Source organism: Limanda limanda, chromosome 12, assembly GCF_963576545.1.
Source record: "Limanda limanda chromosome 12, fLimLim1.1, whole genome shotgun sequence".
In the NCBI taxonomy this organism is placed as follows: domain Eukaryota; kingdom Metazoa; phylum Chordata; class Actinopteri; order Pleuronectiformes; family Pleuronectidae; genus Limanda; species Limanda limanda.
In genome coordinates, this window is record NC_083647.1 from 27,369,944 (window position 1) to 27,397,443 (window position 27,500).

A 27,500-nucleotide genomic window follows, 5' to 3' on the forward strand; every position below is an offset into this window, starting at 1 on the left:
CCGCTCGTTTGCTGACGTTAATCGACTCTGACGATCGGTTTGTTTCCGTTTCTCCTCAGAAAATCTAATTCTCTCTAATTTCTATTCTATTCAAAATGTTTCACAATCACAACCTTCTACATTAACGTGTAATCTACGATAATAATAATGTATTTTCTAAAATGGGGACTGGAGCCTTTATTTATTTCGCTGCAGTTACTTTTTTTACTAAATTGAAAAAGTTTAACATATTTAATGTTACGTTGCAGTTGCTGCAATACCACGTTAGTACAAGCATCACTTCCTGTAACGGATTCTAATTCTTCTAGACGCTGCTTTTATTTTGAAACATCTGCATGGATAGTTAACACGGCAGCAGCTGGACGAGAGAGAGAGAGAGTCCTAAGATGGACGGACGCCCACATCTGAGGACCTAGCAGAAGAGATGTTCAACTCGCCACGTGGACTGACTCTGACAGACTCCGCCCCCACTGACTGATTGGTAGATAGAAGTCAGTCCCTGAACAGGAAGTCAAGTTGAAACAATACGAGTGAACAGTAAAACTGACGTGAGGATAAAGGTTTAAACTTGTTCTCAGTTACACAACAGTGGAAGTAACGTCGCAGGAGTTTGACTGATGGAGTGACTCATGTCAGGAGGGAGGAGCCTCCATGAGGTCGACCGGCTCTCGTCCACGTGACCAGTTGTAAACTTTATGCGTCACATCCTCCCGCCGCTCCGTCACCTTTAATATCTGCCTGATACCAAAGAGCTTTATCATTGAACGGGCGTAAAGATATTAATAAGGAAATAAGAAGCGGAGGGAGGAGGAGCTTTAACACATCGGCAGCGGCTGGTTGACGGGACTGGAACCAGGTTCTGAAGTGGGAGGAGTCAAGAGTGAAAAACACAAACACACCATTATTATTATCTGAGTCCTGAGGTTTCAAGGTTCACTTTTCTATCAAACACACAAAACCACGATCGGTAAAATCCTGATGAAACCACAGACTGTAAATAAAGATGGAGGACGTGAAACTGAAGCCAAAACATCTGCACTCAACACAAATACATTCAGTCAGGTTCTTTTTCACTTTTATTACATTTTCAAATACAAATATTTATTGAAATGTAAAATGTTAATGTTTCTACAAGTCGTTCTTTAATCCAAATATCTGAGCTGTAAGATCTGTGACGATTAACTATTCATCGTTTAGTTTCTTCTGTAGATCCACCATTTAGTTGGGGGGGGTGGGGGGTTGTCTGAGAGCTCGTTACGGAGGGCGAGTCAGACGGTTAAAATTTGATGATAGAGAGAGAGAGAGAGAGAGAGAGAGAGAGAGAGAGAGAGGGAGATCATGGATTATTGAGCAGAACCGGTCGAAAGTGGTTGAAAGACGCCTTTAAAAAGATACTAATTAAAACAAATGTCTCATCTGCTGATGACTTTTTAAACAGCCTGGGGAGAGTGTGTGTGTGTGTGTGTGTGTGTGTCTGTGTGTGTCTGTGTGTGTGTGTTTAACATTCAGCCGTTTTGTTAAAAATTCATCACTTTTTCCTCCCCTCCTCCCCCCTCTGTACTCTAGTATTTCAGTGTATTTAAAGTAAATTGTAATATCAAAGACTTGTTATAGATTTGAATCCTTCTGATGTTCAACAAATAGAAAAACCTTCGTCTTTAGCTGTAAGTCGTAAAAACACTTCCCCTCTTCATCGTGTCAGGTGACGTAGCTGCGAAAACAGAAACCTTCGTGTTTGTGTTCTACGTTCATTTTGTTCGTATTTGTGAACGTCACAAATGAAACGCAGCAGTACCATCAGAAACCACAGGGGGCAGTGTAGCCAGCACGATGCTCTGCGCTGCCCTCTAGTGGACTAACTGCTTAACGACCAGGCCTACGTACGAAGTGTGTGAGCAGTGACATCGTATAAAAACCGACAAATCACTTTCCCTCCCTCCTTTTCTCTCCATCCTCCACCTGTCGATGTTTCCCTCCCTCACTCATCCCTCGCTTCCTTCCTCTGTCCCGCCTTCCCCTCAGTCCTCCACCCTCCCTCCCTCCATCTTTCCTCCCTCCTCCCGCCATCTTTGAAGTCCTTTGTTAGGTCTTTCAAAATATTACACACACACAAACACACACACACACACACACACACACACAAACACACACACACATCTTCCTCCTCCCTGTCCTCCTCCTCTTCCTCATCCTCACCACCTTTTCAAGTCTCTCATTCAACATTTCATTACTTCATTAATTGAGCCTAATTCAGCTACATTACCCCCCCTATAAAAACAACAGGTGTGTGTGTGTGTGTTTGTGTGTGTGTGTGTGTGTGTGTGTGTGTCTGTGTGTTTGTGTGTGTGTAAATTTGGTGTAATGAGGTCTGCAGGGAGACGAGGACGGAGGTTGTGTAGAGAGAAGAAAATTACCTCAGGGCAGAAAATCTCTCTCAGTCTTTTAGTGAGTTTTAATACATCGTCTACCTGTCTCACTGTCTACCTGTCTCACTGTCTACCTGTCTCACTGTCTCACTGTCTACCTGTCTACCTGTCTCACTGTCTACCTGTCTCACTGTCTCACTGTCTACCTGTCTCACTGTCTCACTGTCTCACTGTCTACCTGTCTCACTGTCTACCTGTCTCACTGTCTACCTGTCTCACTGTCTACCTGTCTCACTGTCTACCTGTCTCACTGTCTACCTGTCTCACTGTCTCACCGTCTACCTGTCTCACTGTCTACCTGTCTCACTGTCTACCTGTCTCACTGTCTACCTGTCTCACTGTCTACCTGTCTCACTGTATACATGTCTCACTGTCTACCTGTCTTACTGTCTACCTGTCTCACTGTCTCACTTTCTCACTGTCTACCTGTCTACCTGTCTACCTGTCTACCTGTCTCACTGTTTACCTGTCTCACTGTCTACCTGTCTCATTATCTACCTGTCTACCTGTCTCACTGTCTCACTGTCTCACTGTCTACCTGTCTCACTGTCTACCTGTCTCACCGTCTCACTGTCTACCTGTCTCACTGTCTACCTGTCTACCTGTCTCACTGTCTACCTGTCTCACTGTCTACCTGTCTCACTATCTACCTGTCTACCTGGCTCACTGTCTACCTGTGTACCTGTCTACCTGTCTCACTGTCTCACTGTCTCACTGTCTCACCGTCTACCTGTCTCACTGTCTCACTGTCTCACCGTCTACCTGTCTCACCGTCTACCTGTCTCACTCTCTACCTGTCTCACCGTCTACCTGTCTCACTCTCTGACTATCTCACTGTCTCACCGTCTACCTGTCTCACTGTCTCACCGTCTACCTGTCTCACTGTCTCACTGTCTCACCGTCTACCTGGAGAGATAAATTAACCTAAAAAAAAAAAGGACAGACAGACAGATGTTTGAGTGTCTTAAGAACCTGTCTGTCTCTCGCATCTTCTAGCTTTGTTTTCCTCTCTCTCTCTCTCTCTCTCTCTCTCTCTCTCTCTCTCTCTCTCTCTCTCTCTCTCTCTCTCTCTCTCCCTCTCTCTCTCTCTCACTCTCTTTTTTTGTCTTTGGAGAGAGTTTTGCCCTCAGGGTAAAATTTATAAAGCTATAAACCATCTCTCTCTCTCTCTCTCTCTCTCTCTCTCTCTCTCTCTCTCTCTCTCTCTTTCTGTCTCTCTTTCCCTCCCTTCCTCCCCCCACCCCTCTCTCTCTCTCTCTCGCTCTCTCCCTCCCTCCCTATATCCCTCTCTCCCTCCATCCCTCCTCTCTCTCTCTCTTTGTCTCATCTCTCTCTCTCCTGAGATGAACAGTGATGGATAGATATTTGTGAATAATGAGAAGCGACAGAGACTCGTCCTCCTCTGTGACAGAGACACGTCCTCCTCTGTGACAGAGACTCGTCCTCCTCTGTGACAGAGGGGAGGACGTGTCTCTTCCAGTAAATACGTTGTTTAATTCAACAAACACTTTCACAGCGTTGTGACAAATAGGAAGAGGAGTTGTGTTACAGCTGAGTTGTCAGACGTGTTTATGATTAACATTGTGTATCTTTGAGATGATTCCTCTGCCTGTGACACCTGATGCTTCTTCTCTGCTCCTTGTTGTCGAGAGGAGCTGTCGTTGTTTGTGTTTGTGTTTAATCGACAGAAGCTGGATTCATTCTCTGAAGATACTAACCCGAACAAACTTTTTAATTTTAAACGTAGATTCGTTCTATTTTGTTTTTCATAAAATGTATTTACACGTTTAGAGACGCGATGCTAACCTGTTGCTACTGTTCCACTGTTCTGCTGACCTCACTGGTTCCTCTTGTCCTGTGCCATGTGTGTCCGTCACGCTAGGCTGTATACAAGTCAGTGTGTGTGTGTGTTCGTGTGTGTGTGTGTGTGTGTGTGTGTTTTTCTGTGTGTGTGTGTGTATGTGGCTTTGCTCGTATCAATGTGTCCGAGTCTCACCGGTCTTCTTCTGTCCTGTCCTGTGCTTTTTCTCTTCTTGTGTGTGTGTGTGTGTGTGTGTGTATGCATGTTTGTGTGTGTTTTTGTGTGTGTGTGTGTTTGCGTGTGTTTAGCTATCGGTTCCCAGCGGAGGAGGAATCCCAGCGTGGTCGCCTCGGACATCTTCGAACCTCACCTGGGCAGCCACATATTACAGGTAGGATCCTTTCACACGTTGAATAATGTCAAGATTGAAACACACACACACACACACACACACACACACACACACGAACACAAACACAAACACAAACACAAACACAAACACACAAACAAACACCCACACACACAAACTTGCACCTCATCCTGTAAAATGTTCAAGACTTTGAGTTTCTGATGAATAATTTCCTGTTGTTGTTGCTCTGTTGCATCACCGACTCCTGCACACACACACACACACACACACACACACACACACACACAATCACACACACACACACTCACACACTCACACACTCACACACACACACCTCAGAAGCAGTTTGACTTATTCCCAGAAAACCTGGAACAGATATTCATGTTCCCGGGAGGAGACGTCTTTATAGTTCCTGATATTATGGCCAGAATTTAATGACCCCTCATTAATTCTGGATCTCTCTCTGGAATCTGAAACCCTGAATCCCATGAACGAGGACTTTTCCACCGTTTTGTCATCTGAGTTATTTCTCCTGATTTGCCTTTGAGCTTTTCTGAACTCAAATGATTCTTCATAATGTACCTTCACATTATTATCCCACTGATTCCTCATAATTCACCCAGCGATTTTCACCACGGCCGACTTCAATTATTCCTGAACATCCTGCTGCTGCCACGGTTAAGCTGAATTATTAAATGGAATTATAAAAGTATGATAATGACTGGGTTATCGCTGCTCGCTCCCTCAGGATTGTGTTAGTGTGTGTGTGTGTGTGTGTGTGTGTGTGTGTGTGTGTGTGTAAAACATGTGTGCGTCTTGTACTTTTAATCCCTAAAATGCTCTGCTCCTTATCTATTTAACACACAGCCCAAAGGCTGAGCTTTTAACAACCGGGCTGACGCGATACCACATCTGATCGAGGCTGGTAATCTGTGTGTGTGTGTGTGTGTGTGTGTGTGTGTATGTGTGTGTGTATGTGTGTGTGTGTGTGTGTTATATGATACACACTATTTGTACGTGCATATTCCTGAGATTATCTTGTAAACGTGCTGGTTTTCCTTTTCTTCATCGTGTGGATCTTTGAACCCAGAAATCTTGTGTCGGTTTCGGTTTCACCGGATGATTTGAATAATTATCTGCTCGACACCTTTCTGAGCCTCAGCGACGTCAAAATCCAAACTTTTTCTAATCTCCTTCTCCTTTTTTTTAATGCCTTTATCATTTTCAAGAATCCACAGAGAAGAAAGTCTGTTTCCAAACATGCAGAGATAATGAACCTGTGACCTGATGTCAAACGGCTGCTTGAGGCTCAGTCGGGTTCGAGTCATTCTCCTGAAGATCCTCGAGAATATTTTGAGGGAATTTCTTCTGATGGTTCACAAAGGTTTAGTTGATGCCTCCTCCATGTTAGCAGATAGAACATGAAAGTGTAGAGTAAAAACTTTGTGGTTTCCAACTGATTCATCTCGCATTTTTGTGTTTTTAATCGTGTTTTAATAAGTGTCAAATATCTCAGAACCAAAGATCAGTGCAGATCAGTGCATTTAACCGGGTTAGAAATCACCTCATCATGAAAGATGAGTCACTTCTCTTTCATAATTAGAGCTGATTCCACCCTGGGCTCCTAGAGGGCGCTGTTTCCTGCTCATTCTCCGTGTAGAAAAGGTTAGCCGGAGCAGGAGGTCGAGCGTTAGCGGTGCGTGCAGCCGTCATCTTTCACAAGTCCTTGTTTTTGGCATTTGTTCTTTATCTGTCGCGCTTTAATCCTGAGGACGTCCGCGGCATGGCGGCGAGCGTGTCGCCGTGACAACCTGCTCTCCTCTTCCGCCGCCCTGCACATCACGTTGTCATGTGTGAGTGTTAACACGAGGCCGCGACAAGCAGAAGAGCCGCTGAGCCGCCGCGGCATCCGCTCACGCTGGAGAACTGTGTGTGTGTGTGTGTGTGTGTGTGTGTGTGTGTGAGAGTGTTAACACCATGTTCTGATCCTGCTGCTCCAGACTCTAGACATCCCATAATACCTTGTTATAATCCCTGGAGAGTCGCTATGACAACCATATGAGGCAGATCCCGAGGCAGATTGAAGCAGCTGTGAGATTGGAAGTGACACCAACAATGTGGCTCACCTGGTGTGTGTGTGTGTGTGTGTGTGTGTGTGTGTGTGTGTGTGTGTGTGTGTGAGTGTGTGTGTGTGTGTGTGTGTGTGTGTGTGTGTGTTGCTCTGTATCCCAAAGGAAGACACTACATTCTGAGGCTGCTCATACACATTTAAGAAATGCCGTCGTTAAATTCCATCTTCTGCGATGTGAAGCCGAAACTCACGACTTCTGTTCTCAGACCGATGTTTTTCGGTCCGATCGTCGGCTGCGTGCAAACTGCAGAAAGCTACGGAGCCCTGCTGAGGACAAACTGATATAACGTGAATCAATATAATCACGAAATAATAATAATGCGTGGATACTAGAGAGTTGGTCACTGACTCTGGTTGAGGACACACTGAGGTGGAAACGCTCAATAAACACAAAGAGCTCTAACCTCCGTCCTTCAGCCTCAGGAGCAATAAATCGCTGCTCGCCCCCCCGCCCCCGAACACGGCATGTCAAAGTATCTGCAGACTTTCTACCGGAGGACAGGTCCTGGACAAACTCCTCAGAAGGTTCCGGAGCTTCTCATCGAGTCCAGGAAACAGGAAGCTCCTCACGACTCAGAGTTCCGTCTCATTCTCAAACGACCTCAAACAAAATTAACACAAAACTTTCCTCTACAGGCCGGTGGCCAAGACAAACATTAATTATCGCAGGAAGGAGTTTCTGCACTGAAACAGCTTCCATGTCAATAGGAAATTAGTTCATTGGGACGGAAACATCACTCACTGTTGATTATTTATGAATTAAACAGAAAATCATCAGCCTGTGTCTTTTATTTATCGTCTCAACGTCTTTGTCTGATTTTAAGTTTTAGAAAATAAACTCATTAGACAAGTTGAAGCCGTAGATTTTCACTGCCAATAAATATTGGATCAATACGCAGACACGTTGATGAATGGAGGTCGTGTTGTTACTCCTTCAAAGAACAGAAGTACAAATTCTATATTTGAACAAGTTTAAAGATAGATGTAAGTTCCACAGACATTCTGATATTGTTAAATATTAAGTGATATAACAAAGTAAAACACACTGAAGTCAGGTTTTCATCCAAATAGGTGAAAATTTGCAGCAAAAAAATGCAAAAGAAAACACAATTTTATTCACATTTCAATTCACGACGCTATGAGAATATTTGTCTCTTTCCCGGAGCGTGTCATCAAACAGGAAGTGAAGTTTACTTTGACGTGAAGTTTGTCTTCCTGCTGCGGTCGGCCATGTTGTCTCTGCACAGGAAACAGTTTAATGTGCATCAGCGAACTTTTGATTTTGTTCCAGCGTTTCTCCTCCATGTTCATATTGTTCCAACAAGGCTTCGACGTCTTTGTGAGCATGTGTTTGCATATGTGTGTGTGTGTGTGTGTGTGTGTGTGTGTGTGTGTGTGTGTGTGTGTGTGCGGGCTCGCGGCCTTTTCAACAGAGAAGGAAGGTCGACATGTTGGCGGCAAATTGGCCTCATTAATCTCCCGCTTAATTGATTGTGAGAAGTTTGAGGATGACATTTTAAGAAAGCATGGCGGACGGGGGGGGGGGGTGCGTGATTGATTTGGCTAAAACGCAGCGCTAATGAATGCCAGCCAGTCACTTAGGTGGTGGAGACCAGACACTAATTTCAGAGAGATTAGGCCAGAGAGGTTGATAACGCTTAATGAAGAGAGAGAGACAGAGGGAGCAGTCGTTAAACGGGACGTAAAGCTGCACATGCACGCTCTCCTGTGTGTGTGTGTGTGTGTGTGTGTGTGTGTGTAGAGCTTGTGTTTGCATGAACTTTATTAGTCATCAATAGAGAGCTGCAGAGAGGAACCTGGACGCAGCGTCTCGGGAGGAAACGTCCTGAAGCCTGGATCTTACTCTTCCTCTTTTTTTGTCTTTATCACAGTTTTAACAACTTCGTCACTTTCTGATTTTTTTTTCAACAACATTTCATCTCATTTAAATCCAGAAACCGATCCATCAGTCAAATCTGGATTCTTGCAAAACACAAAGTGCTCGACTTATTTCAGTGTCGAAAAATCACAGATAACGGTGGACGGCAGCAGTTCCTGTTCTTTGCTCTTCCTGCTCAGTCGAACCTTCACTGAGCCCGAGTGTCGTCTTCCGGCCGCGGACGAGACGGATTCACCGGCTCGGCTTCGCTGAGTCGAGCGAGTCGGGGAAGTTTCGTTGTTGCTGATGAAGTGAAAGTGTTGCGCTGCTTTCGGACTTTGAGGAGCAGATCGGTGTTTGGTGTTTGTAAAGACGCCATGTGGCGTTTGAAGATGAGGCGGCGGCGGACAGACGGTTACTAATTAAAGGAGGGGTTGAGTAAAGTAAACTGTGTGTGTCTGTGTGTGTGTGTGTGTGTGTGTGTGTGTGTGTGTGTGTCAGTCCAAAAGGTGCAAACAATTACTGAGTGATTGATGAAGAGAGAGGCTGTGTGTGTGTGTGTGTGTGTGTGTGTGTGTGTGTGTGTGTGAGTGTGTGTGTGTGTGTGTGTGTGTGTGTGTGTGTGTGTGGATGTGCGTGTGTGTTTGTGGATGTGCGTGTGTGTGTCAGGAAGTAGAAGTGAACGGACGAGACTAACAGGAGGATTTAGTTTAATCTGTGTTTGTGTGTCTGTAACAGCCTGGCAGAACACAGACACACACACAACCATCACACACACAAACACACACACACAACCATCACAAAGAGCAGACACACACACACAAACACACACACACACACACACACACGGTCAGAGTGATGGCGGTTGACGTGCCCCGCCCTGCTTTAATAGATGGTTTATGGTAAGTACCTCGACTGTTGTTCAGACACTGTCCTCCAGAACACACACACACACACACACAAACACACACACAATAACGCATCACTCACACATGACACGGAGGTAATGGAACACACACACACAGCGACACACAAACACACACGTCTTTGACCACACGGTCAATCGAGTTTCATGTTTCCAAAGCTGCAGGTGAAAATGAGCTGATTGTCATTTAATCAGTTGGAGACAAATTAAAAAGGATTTAATTTTCCATCTTAATTGAAAATATGAAGAAAAAAAAAATGTGAAGAAAATATCTGCTGAGGGAAACGAGAAGTCTCTGCAGAACTTCATCAGCAAGGTTTCAATTAAATCTGTCAATTTATATCAAATTAAACGTACGTGATCATATTAAAGAGCTAAAAATGAGCATCTCAAATCTTTCAAAAATCCAAAATGTTGGTTTTTTTTAGTTTAGATCCAAAAGCAGCAGAATAAATTGTGTGTTTTAGCAAATTGTCCAATTTTCTCACCCATAAGAAAATCTCTCTTTATTTTGGATTTAGACCCAAAAAATATTCAAATATTCAACAACAAACAAGTTTCATAAAGAATATAATTTAAAACCTGCTGTGGTTTTTAAGCGAACAGCAGCTTCAGTTCGTCTGACACAGAGAGAAGCCGGGCGTTCGATTCCCTCACCTGCAGCTGCTAAGCGGCTCCTCCGCTCCGCAGCGTGTTCAACAGATGTAAGGTGCCCGGGCGTCGTCACGGCGATGAGGGGCAAATTAAAGACGACAGTGACGGCGTGCAGGAGACAACACGCTCTCCTGTCAGCGCGTCAATCAAGCTGTCAGCCCCGAGTGTCACCGGGGGAGGGAATTAGGAGACGTGAGAGGACGGAGGGATGACACCCGCCGGGGATTATGGGGGAAATTACTGCGGAGGTGTAGAACAGGAAGTGATAGAACGTGTGTGAGGTTTAAAGAAGCAGGTCGCTGGTTTCTCATCGCTTACTGTTTTTTCTTTGTCAGATCTTCAGGTTTTAGTTTTTGCTGATGCATTCAAATACACAACGACATTTCAGCATTATCGTCAATTTAATTACTCTGCTGTGTTTTGTCTTTTATGTATTGAGGAGTTAAATGTAAATATTTAAAAACAATAACGTTAATAATCAACAAGAGTCCAGAAGATGTTCATATCTGAGATATTCTGATTTCATTTGTGTACAGCTGGAGAAGGTTGAGACTGGATCTGTGTTCAGAGTCTCTGGTGAGGAGAAGAAAAGAACATCTTCATTCAGCTCAGATTGTGTATCAGTGTTGAAGTCCGACACACACACACACACACACACACACACACACACATACACACACTCTCACAGACACACACTCACACAGTAACTGACACACAACCTCACACGTGTCAGACGCAGTATTTCAGATTTATTTCACTCGCTGTGTCTGAGCATTGAACTCGCGGCCTTGAGATGAATTTTTAAGACCTGCATATTCAAAAGCGACTGGACACACACACACACACACACACACACACACACACACACACACACACACACACACACACACACACACACGCACAGACACACACACCCAGCTGTGGGTTTCATGCAGGTTTCACCAGCCTGCATGCCCAGATGACTCCAGAGGCTCGGCGTGACCCGGCGGCGGCGAGACTAAAGGTCACGGCGGCGAGCGTCAAGCCTCGCATCCTGATTACCCCCCCCACCCGCCCCCCCCTCTGCCTGTGACTTCCTGTGAGGTCCGGCAGGTTCATTAGCGTTGGGAATAGCTGCAGAGCGATGGACGGAGGGAGAGAGAGAGGGAACGTGGCGTCCAGAGAGCGAGAGGAAGACGAGTCTGATTGTTTATTCAGTCGATGGTTTCGAGGTTTTGTCTGAATCTCTAATTGTTTGATTCTGGAGGCGGAGCCGGCGCTTTGAACAAACACGCTCGTATGCTAATGGCGGCGCGGCGGCGCCCTCCTGACAGCGTCTGGTGAGGAGGTGGAGCAGGGGATTATGGGAGTTTTTAGAGGAAGGAGGGCAGGGGGGCGGGGGGGCATTTGTCTGAAGCTGAATATCATTTGGATAATTAAAAATGACAGGAAATGGTCCATACACACACACACACACACACACACACACACACACACAGACACACACACACACACACACACACACACACAGACACACACAGACACACACACACACACACACACACACAGACACACACAGACACACACACACACACACACACACACACACACACACACACACACACAGACACACACACACACACACACACTCACACACAGACACACACACACACAGACACACACACAGCCACTTTGTCTTGACAGGTGAAGGGGGAGGAGGGGGGGGCGAGGGGGAGGAGGGGGGGAGGTTAGTCCTGATTGCTGTCAATCAAACTGTCCGGTGGGAGGACCACGGAGGCTGCCAGATCGCCGTGAACTTTGACCCCCGAGAGAGAGAGAGAGAGAGAGAGAGAGAGAGAGAGAGAGAGAGAGAGAGAGAGAGAGAGAGAGAGAGAGAGAGAGAGAGAGAGAGAGAGAGAGAGAGAGAGAGAGAGCGAGAGAGAGGGAGAGGGAGAGGGAGAGGGAGAGGGAGAGAGAGAGAGAGAAACAGAAAGAGAGAGAGAGTTAACAACCTTGAGAGATGGACTGAATTTGAACAGGCTCAGACAGAGAGAGAGAGAGGGCGAGAGAGAGAGAGAGAGAGAGAGAGAGAGAGAGAGAGAGAGAGAGAGAGGAAGAGGAGGACGGAGGGAGGGATGGAAGAACAGAGGAAACAGGGGATGGAGGGATGAAAGAAGGGTAAAGAGATCAAAGTGAGCAACATATTGTCTTAGCTCTCTACTGCCATATCCTACTATTAATATAATATAAATGTATATTTAATACTCGTTTATTTCCTTGTTTTGGTTCCATCTCTAATCATCATTAATGAGACTCTGATGTCACATGACCGTCCAGGTCCACTGGTCACATGGTGTAAACAGGAAGTAGATTGTCGACTGGAGCAGGATTTTGTTTATGTCAAGAGGTGGAGACAAAAAACTGCAAAAAGAGTCAGAGTTCATTCAATATGTTCTCTGACGCTAAAATTGATAATATACTGTAAACAGATTCAATTTTAATTCTTTGGGAAACACTGATGATTTGTCAGTTTTTGTCGACATAAAACCTACGAGTTTCAATAACCTTTATTGATGTTCACAGATTAACAACTGTGACCTCATCGCTAGAAAGGGCGGCTTCAGAATCAGACTTCATGAAAACAAGGTGTAGGAGATCACACGTGGGTTTGTGTTCTGTAGATGTGTGTGTGGTTGTCTGTGTGTGTGTGTGTGTGTGTGTGTGTGTGTGTGTGTGAGTGTGAGACAGATCAAAAGAGACAGAGGATCACTAGAAAGCCAAAGTGACAATTGAACAAACGGCAACAATGAAAAGACGAGGAGATTATATCTCTGTCCTTCTGTCGCTTTGTTCTGTGTGTGTCTGTGTGTGTGTGTGTGTGTGTGTGTGTGTGTGTGTGTGCGTCCGTGCGTTCATGTGCGTTTGTGTTACTAACGCTGAGCTGAACATGGAGGGTTGAGATGTAAAACTCTTCTCTTCTCTCCAGATGCAGGATAGAGTGAATCCTCACACACTGCCAAATTAATCTGCTCACACTCACACACACACACACACACAGACACACACACACACACACACACACACACACACACACACACACACTCACACAGACGGAGTCAAAGCGGATTCCAGTGGAATAATTTCATTATAAGGTTGTGAGCATGTGGATTAATGGTTTTACTGTCACAGAGACGACAGGGGATTTTCTCCTTTCTTCTTTCTCTCTGTTTCCTTTCTCCTCTCCTCTTTCATCCTCCCATCCCCTTTTCCTCTTTTTTTGTGCAGACAAATTCTGTTGTTGAGTAGCTAATCCTCCTCCATGTCATGTCATAATAAGAAGGACAAATAAAAAGGGAAACACCTCTGTAGTAAATAAAATGACAACATAAAGATTAGAATGAATATTAATGCTTCTATTCATAACTTTTCAAAATAAAACAGCCCGAAGTTCAGATTTGAAACGTCTCTAAAAAATATATTTAAAATATATTTACATCAAAGACATGAAAGTGTAGTTTTACTCGAGATCAATAAAATACTGTCGGAGCAGAAATATTTAAATAAAATACAAGTACCTGCTTATGAATAGTACTTGAGAAGTTATACTAAGTTTTAAAAAATTGAGCTCAAAAAGAGAAGTGATATCAGTGTTTATAGTAAATTATATTATTATATATTTCCACCTTTTCAGTTCCTCATTAATTTCATACACGTGTATATAAGTAAAGAAGTAATTTATTATTTAGTTTATGGTGCTTGAGACACATTTTGGTCTCATTTCAAAATAGAGTGAAGTTCATAATAATCATCTTCACCTATAATAATAATAATAAATATAAAGTGCTGCTCTGCAGTAAAGTTTCAGTTTTGTGTCGTAGTCTTTTCCATTTTTTTCATATGTTTCCATATCAGTGGATTTACATCATTCTTCTTCTTGTGTGTCTCTGTTGCGTCACTTTCATGTTGTCGTGTTGTGTGATGTTTTTCTTCGGTGTCATGAAATCCAAACTCCTCTGAGAATCACAGACTGGAGGCGAACAGGATGTGAAGCTGTGTGTTGTTGTGTTCACATTAACGAGTCTGCAGAGTGTGTGTGTGTGTGTGTGTGTGTGTGTGTGTGTGTGTGTGTGTGTGTGTGTGTGTGTGTGTGTGTGTGTGTGTGTGTGTGTGTGTGTGTGTGTGTGTGTGTGTCTGTGAGACGGCTGGCATGTCTCACTCACCTGGCTCTGTCACCCTCCGTAATAACTACAATCCAACAGAGAAATCTGCTCTAATCAAACAGGAAACGCCTCCATGCTTCTGGCTGTCGCTTGCCCTCTCTCTCTCTCTCTCCTCTCTCTCTCTCTCTCTCTCTCTCTCTCTCTCTCTCTCTCTCTCTCTCGCTCTCTCTCTCTCTCCCTCTCTCTCTCTGTCTCACCCCACTCATTCTTTACGTTGTTCTCTCTCTCTTCCCTTCCCCCTTGCCCAGTATTCTTCCCATATTTGTGGTTTTGTGGCTGTATGTGTGTGTGTGTGTGTGTGTGTGTGTGTGTGTGTGTGTGTGTGTGTGTGTGTGTGTGTGTGTGTGTGTGTTTCAGGCTGTCATTCAGTGAGGCGGCAGCAGCAGCTGGTTGGGGCAGTCCCCAGAGGGATTGTGGGTAGGGAGGGGAAGGTTATGGCTTCGCTCCCATCAACGATCTGTTGCCTGCGAGTGTGTGTTTGTGCGTGTGTGTGTGTTTGTGTGTGCATGTGTGTGTGTGTACATGCTGCTTCCTGCAGTAGTGAGTTTAGTAGAGAAGATGTGGTTTGATTCTGGTTCAGTCTCTTGTTCTTGGTCTTGTTAATAGTTTGGTCGTGTTTCGTTTGGTTTGAGGTCAATCGCTCCGATCATAATTATTACGTAATGTTAAAAATCATTTCTCAAGATAAAAAGTAACACATATGAAAATTTAAACACATCAATAAATATCAATATTAGTGTCCAATAAACAAGCTTTTTTATTCAAGACTAATTTGATTTTAACGATCAATTAAAGCTGCAAAAACAAAACTCAAAAAAGTGCTGGTTTCCAATTGTGTTAAAAGAATAAATAAATATATATATCCTTAAATATTGATAAGGTCTTTACATAGAATCACGTTTGGTATCAAAGAGCGACTCCTCACTCCTCTCACAGTGTTTGTTCAGCACCAGACGGGGGGGGGTGTGGGGGGGGCTCTCCGCAGGCTCACAAACAGCAGCTTGTCTCCTCCAGGTGTTCCAGGCCGGCTGTAAACCAAGTCTCTTTAAATTTTTACCCTGAGAGTTGTCGGCGTGTCGGGCGCAACCTCTCGCTCCGCAGCCTGGGGAGGGTGTGTGTGTGTGTGTGTGTGTGTGTGTGTGTGTGTGTGTGTGTGTGTGTGTCTGTGTGTGTGTGTGTGTTTTCCACTCCGGAACGTGCCTCTGCACTAAAGCAGCTGGTTAGAGACGAGAGGAGTGAGACCGGAGCAGCTTCACGCCGGCCTTGTCCCTGAGTCTTCTTGTGATGTTACACCTGCATGTGACTGTGTACGTGCACGTGTGTGTCTGTGTGTGTGTCTGTCTGTGTGTGTGTGCATCAAAGAAGACAAAAGTGTGTAACAAATGAAAGCAGGAACAGCAGGAGGAAGTGGAATCGAGTGCAGAGGGGAGCGGGTATTGGATGGGAGGAGGAGGAGGAGGAGGAGTCACACGTCCGACAATGAAAGATGAAGAAACAAGAGGAAAAGAATCATTGTAATGAAATCTGGAAGAAAAATAAATCACTTTCAATCACCGAGCACTTAATCTGCAGAAAAATACACAGAGAAATCATTAATGGGGAGGAACCGGACGGAGCTGCTGCTTCCACGGCTTGTTTATGGATTAATAAGTGGAACACACACAGAGAGAGAAACTCTGAACATCGATACCAACGAGTACATCTGCTCAACTGGAAATGAGATCTGGATAAAAGAGACAGAGAGAAGGTCAAGAAGGACTTCAGCTCCGGAACATCCTCAGGAGAGTCCGATCCCTCGGGCCTCGGGGGTCACGATGTTTCACGGTCACCTGCGAGGTCGGGCGGTAATGAAAGGTCGGGCTAATTAAAGAAAGAAAACACTAATTTGATTTCTTTTTCACGTCTCTTTCCAATAATTCCATAATAATCAAAGTCAAGTTGTCTCAGAGAAAACTTTCACACTTCCTCTGTGCTCACGTTCTGGTTCTGGACATCGACCAATCACAGAGCAGCTCAGGGAGAGGGGGCGTGGTCGAAGTCAAATCGTGTTTAACGCTCAGGTGCTGACCAATCAAATGACATTAATGTGACAGCGGAGGTAAATCTGCTCTGTGGTCGACTGGTTGTGTGTTTTAGATTTGTGTTGATGGCGAGCAGCAGCGTTGTGTGTCCTCAGCAGGAACATGTAGTTGTTGTCGTGACATCGTGACTCGTCTTAAACACTGAGACGCCGGGAGGTTCATCCTCTGAAAACCCTGAAAACAGCTCAGTGCAGCGCTGAGCTGTTTCCTCTGTGTGTGTGTGTGTGTGTGTGTGTGTGTGTGTGTGTGTGTGTGTGTGTGTGTGTGTGTGTGTCACCCCCCATTGTTGTTTCTCTCTCTCTCTTTCCTACAACCTCCCCACTTCATTTCTTCACTCTCTCTCTCTATCCCACTCTCCGACAGCCGCTAATAATAACGCATGAAGGCAGTCGCACCAAATGAAGACAAATGCCGTTCGCTGGTTCGGAATCATAATCCCTCTCCCCCCCTCTCTCCCTCCCTCTCTCTCTCTCCCTCGCTCTCTCTCTCGCCCTCGCTCCCGTCCTCCGTTCCCTCCGTCTCCGTCTCTCCGTCCGGCCGCGGAGCGAGATGTCTCCATGTGAAACCTCAGCGTGTCCTTCACATTGATGCTTGAGTTCTGTGAGATTCATAATTCATCAGAAACAAACTGCGCTCTGGAACCATCAGCTGTGTGTGTGTGTCTGTGTGTGTGTTTGTGTGTGTGTGTGTCTTTGTGTGTGTGTGTGTCTATGTGTGTGTGTGTGAGCGACTTGCGGAGGATCGTGGATTAGAATCAGTTTTCAGATATTATAAGAATCTCAGTTTTGCCTTCTAGAAAACCTAAACGATGTTCCGCTCAGATTTCACCATTTCACACATTGATATTCCAGTTTTTCTCATATCACACGATCTCAGATGGTTCCACATGTTGAAGTAAACAATGTTAAACGAATGAAATCACTTTGTCTGAGAAAGATTGGTTCAGGAAACCACCGCTGACTGTTCTCTTATAATATTTAATATTTCAAAATGACTCAAAACCACATTTTAAAAAGAACCATTGAATATCTCTCCTCCATCAGAAGGAACATTCCTCACACATGGAACAGATACAGGCTGATATCTAACACTGCTCCAGATAAAATTAGGATTAACAAACCTCATTTGTTGCTGTCATTAAACTGTAAAGTACTAATGATCATTTGCATGCATTTTGCGAATGATGAATCACGATTGCGGCGACTTCCAGCCGTTTCCTCCCAGTCGAACCACAGCTCTCTCTGCATGAAAAACCATTTCCACCAGCACAAATTAACAAATCCACGGCTGAATGGTAATGTTCCCACCATAACTGCAGGGATAATTGATTAAATGAGCATTGTAATTACATTTTCTCTTCCTAATATTGAAGATGTTATCAGTGTATCTTTTATCATTAAGTTAATCAGGAGCTAAGACGACATTAAAGAGAACGAGCGAGCGTGTGATTAGAGAGAGAGAGTGAGAATGTTTTACTCAGACTTTATTGTTTTTGGGCCCTTGAGCACAATTCTTACATCTTTGAACTGCGGGTGTGAATGTGTGTGTGTGTGTGTGTGTCTGTGTGTGTGTGTGTTATAATAAAGAAGTGACGTGTCTGTACCGTGTGTTCATTAAAAAGAGCCCCCCCTAGTGGTGCAGAAAGACACTTCCTAGTGAATATTGATGCTTGATTGGTTGGTATCCAGTTGAGGTTTGTCTCCTGTGCGTCACCAGCTGCTTCGTTAAGTTTGTCACGTTCCTCAAGTTACACAGACTTGTTCTCAAACACACTTCCACGGTGTCGGAGTCGTTTCATGTAAACAACGAGCGGCGCTCATGCATTTTGTTGTTGTGTTAACTCGAGCTTGAGGTAGCTAGCAGCTAACTGTAGGCTAACGTGCTCCCAGAGCCATGAGGAGAGAGGGTTACCAACAGCTGTGAACTCGAGTGACGCCCTCTGAGGTCTGGCTGTCTGCATGGAAGGTAAAAACATCAGGGTCCAGAGAGCTGCACACGCCCATAAAAGAGAACAAGTTCCTGTTGAGACAAAGACGAGGAAGAGGAGGAGGAGGAAGAGGAGGAGGAGGAGGAGGAGGAAGAGGAGGAGGAGACGCAGTCTGTGTTCTGGAAGGATGTCCTGAGGTTAAACTGCAGAGAAGCAGCTTCCATCTGGAGAACATTAAACACTGCTGCCTTCACTCACACAGCATATGTGTGTGTGTGTGTGTGTGTGTGTGTGTGTGTGATTGCCCACGCCCAATCGTTTCTCATGAGGAAGACACCACACCTCATCTCCACGGCAACAGATCGGAGGTCTGTCAGAGACACACGACCTGTCAGAGTAAAACTTCTGAGAATTAAAAAAGAAGAAGAACTCGATGATGAAACACTTGAACAAACCTCAGTTTGAATCAGTTCATCGTTGAGTCCAAGAAACAACTGGTCAGAATTTGAAGAGAGTCCCGAAAGGCAGACGTGAGATCTCATGGTCAAGATCCACAAACATGTTAAGCCACTGTGACCTTTGACCTTTGACCTTTGTACTTTGACCAACAACTTCTATTGAGCTCATGCTTGAGTCCAAGTTATCGCTTGAACCAAATTTCTAGAAATTCCCTCAAGGTGTTGTTGAGTTATCTTGTTAGCAAAGATAGGACAGAAGCAAAAACAATACCTCCGTCATTAAATTAGATTTTATTCAACTTCAACAAAAATTGTAAAGTAACGTAAACACTCCCGTTGCCACAGCAACAGCTAACCAGCAGTCGGCCATGTTGAATGGAACTTGTTGACATGACGAAGCGTATGAGGAGCGTTCACCTGACACGTGCACGTAAACAGCTTTCAGGTAAATTACAGGAAAGACCCCCCCCACCACACTCTCACACACACACACACACACACACACACACACACACACACACACACACACACACACACACCTCCCCCCCACCAGCATCAAAATATAAACATTATTGTGTCTTTATTGAACAGAAATGTTTTAACATCTCCGTTGTACAGCTGTGACTGTAGAACACACACTGTGGTCAGTACACTGGACTACACACTCACTGGACTGGGACCTCTTAGATGCACACACACACACAGACACACACACACACACACACACACACACACACACACACACACACACACACACACACACACACACACACAGACACACACACACAGTGACAGCCCTGGAGTAATAATTCCACTCTTCCAGTTATTGCTCAGAGCTCAATATCACTTTAATTCCCTGAAGAGGAGTGTGTGTCTGTGTGTGTGTGTGTGTGTGTCTGTGTGTGCGTGTGTGTGTGTGTGTTTGTGTGTGTGTGTGTATGTGTGTGTGTGTGGGGGGGGTCACCTGTCCATGTGTCGATTGTTGCTTTTGATTAAAGAAGGTGCGGGTACAGCTCTCAGTGTCTTGGGAATCTCTCTCTCCCTCTCCCCCTCTCTCTCCCCCTCTCTCTCTCTCCCTCTCTCTCTCTCTCTCTCTCTCTCTCTCTCTCTTTCTCCCTCTCTCTCTCTCTCTCTCTCTCTCCACCTCTCTCTCTCTCTCTCTCCACCTCTCTCTCTCTCTCTCTCTCTCTCTGACTCACATGAATCTGAATATAAATACATCTTATTAGTTTATGAAGAAAACACAAAACAGAGGATGCATCTATTCCTTCTCTCTCTCTCTTTTCTGTATTGACATGTTTTGACCTTTTTGAACCCTCCTCTTCCTCCCACTCCTCTCTCTCTCTCCACCTCTCTCTCTCTCTCTCTCTCTCTCTCTCTCTCCACCTCAACTCTCTCTATCCAAACCTCTATTTTCCTTCCCACCTCTCTTTCCTGTATTGACATGTTGACCTTTCTGCACCTTCCTCTTCTCCCCCATCCTCCCATCTCTCTCTCACCTCTCTGTCCAAGCCTGCTATCACCACCCCCCCTCTCTCTCTGGAGCCCCCCCCCCTTTTCTCCCCCTTCCTCTCCTCCTCCTTGCTATTGATTGGTTCATTTGATAGTTCTATCACCAATCAGCATGGAGTTGACCTTTTGGACTTGGCGATGATAGCAAAACGATGTGTGTGTTTGTCGATGTGTGTGTGTGTGTGTGTGTGTGTGTATGTGTGTGTGTGTGTGTGTTGACCTTTGTGGGCAGAATGTCAGGCCGACTCCTGCTTGTCAGTGCATTAGTTGGACAGGAAGCAGTTCAGCTCTCCAACAGGAAGTCCTAGCTCCTGACAGTGAGTTGAACCTCGTGACGTGATTGGACAGAAAGTCTTTTTGTTTCCCGGCGTCGTCAGCACTTCTGCTTCTTCCTCCAGCTTGACGGCTTCTTGCTCTGTTGGGATTTGATCAGTCTTCAGAGCCTCCACCAGGTCCATGTCCGACCCTGAAGAACCACACACGTCATAACTCTGAGGATCTTTGTCAGGAACTGAGTCTCCTTCTTGTTTCTCCGTCTTCTTCTGATTCCTGCTCCTGTGTCGCTGCGCTAAGATGCACTAATGTGTATTTTTCACCTCCTCTCAAGATCAAATCACAAAGGAAAAGGTTAATATATATATTTAATATCTGTTATAACCAGGTGGCTTTATTCTCCTCAGTGATAGAACGTAACTTTCAGATTTTCGAGCCCAAACTCAATAAACATTATGTTTTTAATATTTTTTTAAGATTATTGTCACTTGGCCGAAGTCCAGCCGAACAGCCTGGTTCACAAAAAAGAAGCAGGTGATGAAAATCAAACCTGGCAAATATTGTGTTTACTGGAGCTGAGGGAGGAGCTGTTATTGCCCCCCCGTGCAGCCGGGGGTCTGCTGCTCCAGTTGTTCCAGTTGTTGTTAATGTGTGAACTGGGAGCAAACTGGGAACTAAATGAGTGAACTGTGCCTTTAAAACCCCCGAGGGCCGGCCTGTAAAGAGCCGTATGCTCGGATGGAAAACACACACACACACACACACACACACACACACACACACACACACAGCAACGTGCATTATTTAACTCTGTTTATGATTTCATGTTTACACCTCACTACGTGTCGCAGCTCGTAGAAACAAACTCCGACACGTTCGCTTTGTTTTTACTTCTTCGGGTGTCGTTAGCTTTCACTCAGACTCCGTTTCAAAACCTAATTGATTTAAAATGGTATTAATTCAATCTGACAGATTAAGTCCTCCCCTGGTTTTCACCACGATGACCACGGAGCTCGTGGACATGAAAGTGTCCTGGTTTTTCCTTCAGCCATTGTGAAGCCGTGGAGGTGGGGGGTGCAGAGACCCAGTTAGAGTACAAGCGCCCGATCAGGACTCTCAAAAACGTAACGCTAACACATCCATGTTGAGGGTGGGACAGTTTCTTTATCATCACAACACCTGGTATTCCATTGGTTGGGGAGTTTTCATAGACTTGTTCTACAAAAAGAAATTCAAGAGCACAGAAGAAGAACTAAAGCTTGAGTGCAAGCAACCAACTACAGAGTATTAGAGTGTAAGCGCACAGATTGAGCACAAGCAGAGTAAATATAAACAGGAGCCACTTGAGATTTGTTTTAAGATTTAAAAAACCTAGTGTTGTGTGTTGTTTGTTGATCGTTAAAAACTGGTAAAATAGTTACTATAGGTATTGTGCAATATTTAAAATGAAGCTTCAAAACAGACAAAAGTTACAGTATTGTCTGAATTATGTATAAACTGGTGTTTTTTGGTCTGTGCATTATTTTTACAAATCTATCCCTTTATCGTTATTTTCCAGGTTCAGGCTCCAAAAGGTGGAATTAAACAACGAGTCTGAGAGATCTGCTACTTTTAGTTAAATAGAAATGAAGTTAAATCATCTCTCGTGCTTCAGATCCTTTTGGACGTTTTTTAATGCAAAACAAGCGACTTGAACCAGATTCTCCAGTTTCCTGGACGAGCCGGTGACTGAGCTGAATTCAGCCTGAGTTGCTTTGAGTGGATATTGTTTTGCTAGAGCAGTTCTTCCAGGGAGAAAAAAAAAATTAAACACGTTGTCAGCGAATACATTACCGCCGCGTTCTGCGCCGACATTTCGACACTTGCCAGATTCGCTAATTAACATTTCCTCATTACGTTGATAAAAAATGTAATCCGGGTGGCATTATGTTTCCTTCAGAACGTATTTGCTGTTGCAAATCAGTGCTGGTTTTAAATGTAATTTCTCGGAGACAGGATTGCTGTCCCAGAAGAGCGGAGGCTGTTACAGCAGCGTGTTAATATTCATGGCTTTTGGAATGATATGTTCACGTATCATATTGTCCACATACTTTAGGCCATATTCTCTTTTTTCTTGTATTCCTCCCCGGCTCCTTTTTCCTTCCCCTTTATAATCGTTTCTAAACTTTTTTCTCTTTGTTTATCTATTTGTCGTTAATGCTCTTTGTTTCTCCTCTTTCTCTCTGAATCCATCTCTTTTCCCGCTGAGCTTCTCTTTCTCTCTGCTGCTTTTTAATCACTTTCTCCTTCCACTCGCTCTCTCTTTGTTTCATGATTTCTTTATTTGTAGCTTTCCTATATATCACCCTCTTCCCCATTTTCTGTCCTTTTTACAATTCATTTGTTCTCCCTCTCTCTCTCTCTCTAAAACACACACACACACACACACACACACACACACACACACACACACACACACACAATCTGTTTTTCCATTTGTCATTAAGAGGCAAAGAGCTAGACAGTAACATTTAAACCGCCCGTTCTGAATGGTTAAAAGATGGCCTTTTCTGTTGTGTATACGTGTGTGTGTGTGTGTGTGTGTGTGTGTGTGTGTGTGTGTGTGTGTGTGTGTGTGTGTGTGTGTGTGTGCGTGTGTGTGCAAGTGCGATCGATGCAGTAATCTGCAGGAGGTGGAAAGCAGAAGGAGCGAACCATTCAGCAACGCTCACTAATCAATTGCAATTCTTTCTTTTACTGTCTGAACGGCCAGATTTAGACATTTGTGTGTGTGTGTGTGTGTGTGTGTGTGTGTGTGTGTGTGTGTGTGTGTGTGTGAATGTGTGTGTGTGTGTGAACATGTTGTTAATTCTTTCTTTTACTGTCTATGACCTAACATTTAGATGTGTGTGCCTGCGTATATATCTGCCTTTCTACTTCTTATAGATTTCTTTAGTGTGTGTGTGTGTCCAGGTTTCTCTGTGTGTGTGTGTGTCTTCATACACAGAGATTGTCCTGAGGGTGGCGCTAGAGGAAAGGTTGCCTTGTGTCGTGAAAAACACATTGAGGTCCAGTATCTGTTTAATTTATAAAGGGTGCATCCTGCAGGGAGCAGGAATGAGACGAGGAGATGTTTGATTTGTTTAGTGATGAAATCAAATGTCATAATAAACTCAAGTCCCACCTTCATCACGTGGTCTTCATCAGCAGGTGAGAGAGGCTCAGTTTAGATTCACACACTCAGGTGAGCGTCACATTATCAATCGTTGTTTAGAGAGACCCCTAGTGGCAGAAACCTGAACATCACGTGTTTAAATCACTTTAATCTCATCGATTTCAGAAGCTTCATTTACTTAGTTCAATTGTTTAGTTCAGTAAACTTTCATGTTGGTTGTTTTAGTTTCACTGCAAAACACTTTGATGCTTTCACACAATCTGGTTAATAGAACAAACCATTTCACTATGACACACACACACAGAAACACACAAACACACACACACACAGCGGATGCTATACATACAAAACACATCAGTGCAATCCGTCCACACACACAGAATAAAATAAATAAATGTACAATCAAAATTGCAATTACCTGCAGAATTTGTGAAGGATAAACAAATCTGTGTCCCCCAACAACACACACACACACACACACACACACGCACACACTCACACACACAACACAAATGCAGAGAGTGGCGTTAGCGTTCTAGTTAGCATGCTGAAATGAATACAGTTAGATCCAAAGCAATTTCCTTTTATTTATCTTAGCAGCAGCGCATAAATAAAGGCAAGGGCATCCAGGCAATTAGCATAATTACTATGAGGCGGTCAGACCCTCTGTGATTTCATAAAGAGAGACACACACACACACACACACGCACACACACACACACACACACACACAAATAGGCTCCTGCCACAGGGTGTGTGTGTGTTTGACACAGTCAGAGGGAAACAGATAGAGACAATGGCAATGAGAGTGTGTGTAGGCATGTTAGTGTGTTGTTTTCTTTGTGTGAGTGTGTGTGTGGGTGCGTGTCTCTTTCTGTTAGGTCCATTCGTTCAACCTTAATTGTGTATGTGTGTTTTCTACCTGTTTGTTTTTTAGGTCTGTGTGTGTGTGTGTGTTTGCGTGCATGAGTCGTCCTTGGTCTGTCTGCATTCCACACACACATACGCTCACACAAAAACGCACACACCAATCCACAGTTTGTGTGTGTGTGTGTTTGTTATTAATATGCAAATACCAGTGAAAACAGCAAAGGGCATGAAAAACAACATCCCAGAAAGAGGCTGAGGTCAGTTTCTCTTCTGCTTCCTCTGGTTTCACCGAATTTACTTCATTTTGTGTATTTATTTGTTTAATTCTTGTGGAATTTAACCTGTTTACATGCAAATGTTCATGTGAAACACAAACTAAAGTCAAGATTAGAATATTCCGACCTCACGACAGTAGCTGGTTGAGGATGATTGTTGTTATTGCTGGACTGGTTCAGAGCTGGTTTGGGCTCAGACCAGATGTGGATCCGGTTCAGATCGGATCAGTTGTGGGTTTCAGCAGCATCTGGATCAGGGGTCGGTAACCATTTGCACAATAAGTGCCAATGTGAAATTTTCTTGTTAATTAGTGTGCCATATCAACATAATTTTTAACATTAAGTTTTATTATAGAACAACATTCACAACAGACATGTCATTTTTTTCTATCCATATTGGCTATATATATAGAACACTTAAAATAATCTGTTTATCATTATGACAATAGGTTTGTCATTAACCCCACCAACCACACTCATATTAAGAATTCCCCCCCCCCCCATGACATATTGCACTGACACCATTTCAAAACACTGCTTTCAGTAACTCATTAACAAGTATTGCATTGGAATTGTCCAAAGTGGACAAAAGCAGATCAAACATAAATAACAGTACTAGGGCTGTACAAGAATGTGACCTTATGAAAACATCAACATCTGAGTCAGAGAAAAAGAGGAGCACAAACAGCAACATATGCAAACACGTGTGTCGGCCCTGCAACATATACAATGATGCCTATCAATCCGTGTGATCCCTGACCTTGCTTTCCTTTGCTGAGCTCCATGACCTGGGGGTTGTAGTTGGGGACTTGGCTGGTCAGGGTCCGAGGAAGAAAACGCAGCTTCGGGTTTACCAGTAACTCAGTGCTGTGCTTGAATGAGAAGGTTTTTAAAAAGCTGCAGAAAGTGTCAGTGAAGCTTGAAAGTTGTTTCCTGAGCGTTTCCTCTGATCTCACGACCTTTCACTGACCTTCGGATACACACCCGACCTTGTACACGACTCCTGGTGTGAACCGAAAGAGGCTAAAAAACAACCAGAGAAGAAGAAAGCGCGTGCGGTGTCACTGCTCTAATAACCCCGAGGCCTGTTTAACCTCCAGGGGGCGACGTGGGACGCAGTCAGCAAGGTCACGCTTGTTTACATCACATCTGTGTGAGAGAGTCGGTGTTTACATCAGAGTCATATCAGCATGATTTACACACATGCTCCCGACCTTTCAACGCGCCTCCTGCTTCTAATTAATCCGTCTTAATCCGTCTGAAAGCAGCAGATTCGCTTCCTGTCACCTGGAGCTGAACCCGGACCTCCATCAGGCCGGAGGACGGGTGGGTAGAGAGAGAGAGAACACAGGTTGTATATACACATATACCCGTGCGCAGGATTCTAGAATCCGTTACAAAAATATGGTTTAAACTTTTTTTTAACAAGTTTAAAAGCGAAATGTTATCCTATTGCCTGACAAACGTCTTTTTTTAATCACAAGTCTGAATCAGAATTTAGTCTGAAGAAGACTGTGGTTTTGTTTGTTGAATTTTTTTATTATTGTTATTTTCCCTGTTATTTTTGTTAACACGAAAAATGGATACTTGATTTTTAATTTATTTTTAGTACCAGCACTTGGCCTGTTCTTGGTTCACAGTAAAAAGGGAAACTTGAATTTAAATTAATCTTTTATTAGCACTTTGCCCGTCCTTGCTTTTAAATGGACAAAAACTTGATTTGTCTTTGCTTTTGTGTCACAGTACCCTTATATGCAACAAAGTTTATTAAAATACATTTTTTATAATGAGGTATCAATCTTTATTGTCTTTATTTTAAGTCACCACATGCCTCCAACAACCTCAAGCTAAATTTAAAAGCTGCTTGCTAAATAATAGCAATTGAGAATTTGTGTCATTCATAATCCGATTAGTCGATTAATCGTTTCAATAATGAGAATCATAATATCAGAATAGTCGTTAATTGGAGCCCTAATCTCCACATCGTTTCCACTGCTGCGTCCTGAAGTAACCTGTGACCCCCCGTGGATACAAAATGAGTGATACAAAACATGTAAAACATTCTTAATAAATATATAAAAATAAAATATTCCCCAACTGATTTTATCAAATGCCAACAAAGCATCTTGAGAACAAATTTTCTAAATATTTCAGAAGACAGTAAGAGAAAGGTTTGTGTCAATACACCCGCTGTAGTTTGAGCTAACAGACTTTTAATCACCTGGAGAAAAGATTTACCTCATAATTCAATAAAACATGTACAGCGCAATTCAAAATTCGCTTTAACCACCATTAAAATGTAATATAAGGTATAAGAAAATACATTTATAACACCACAGCCTTCTCCCATAGACACAGAGAACAGTCACATCTCTTCATTTCCATTTGGGTTCTGTATCCATCTTTTATTAAAACAAGTTTCTACTGAAATAATGTTTAGATTCACACGTGAGGTTTTTCAGGTTCTAATTGCGTTCGAATATAAGTGTGAATCGATAAGTGTAATTAAAGATGGACGATATTACAGGTCTGCAAAAGTGAAGCCAACTTATCTTGGCCGCCCCC

At 43.9% G+C, this 27,500-nt stretch overlaps 1 protein-coding gene across 1 annotated transcript in view; it reads left to right on the top strand.

Annotated features, from left to right (window-relative positions):
• The window catches only part of LOC133014874 (neuronal PAS domain-containing protein 3), a 231,305-nt gene that overhangs the window by 135,643 nt on the left and 68,162 nt on the right, over positions 1-27,500 (top strand). The window contains 1 exon segment of the mRNA XM_061082094.1: positions 4,536-4,618. Coding sequence (XP_060938077.1) covers positions 4,536-4,618 — 83 coding nt within the window.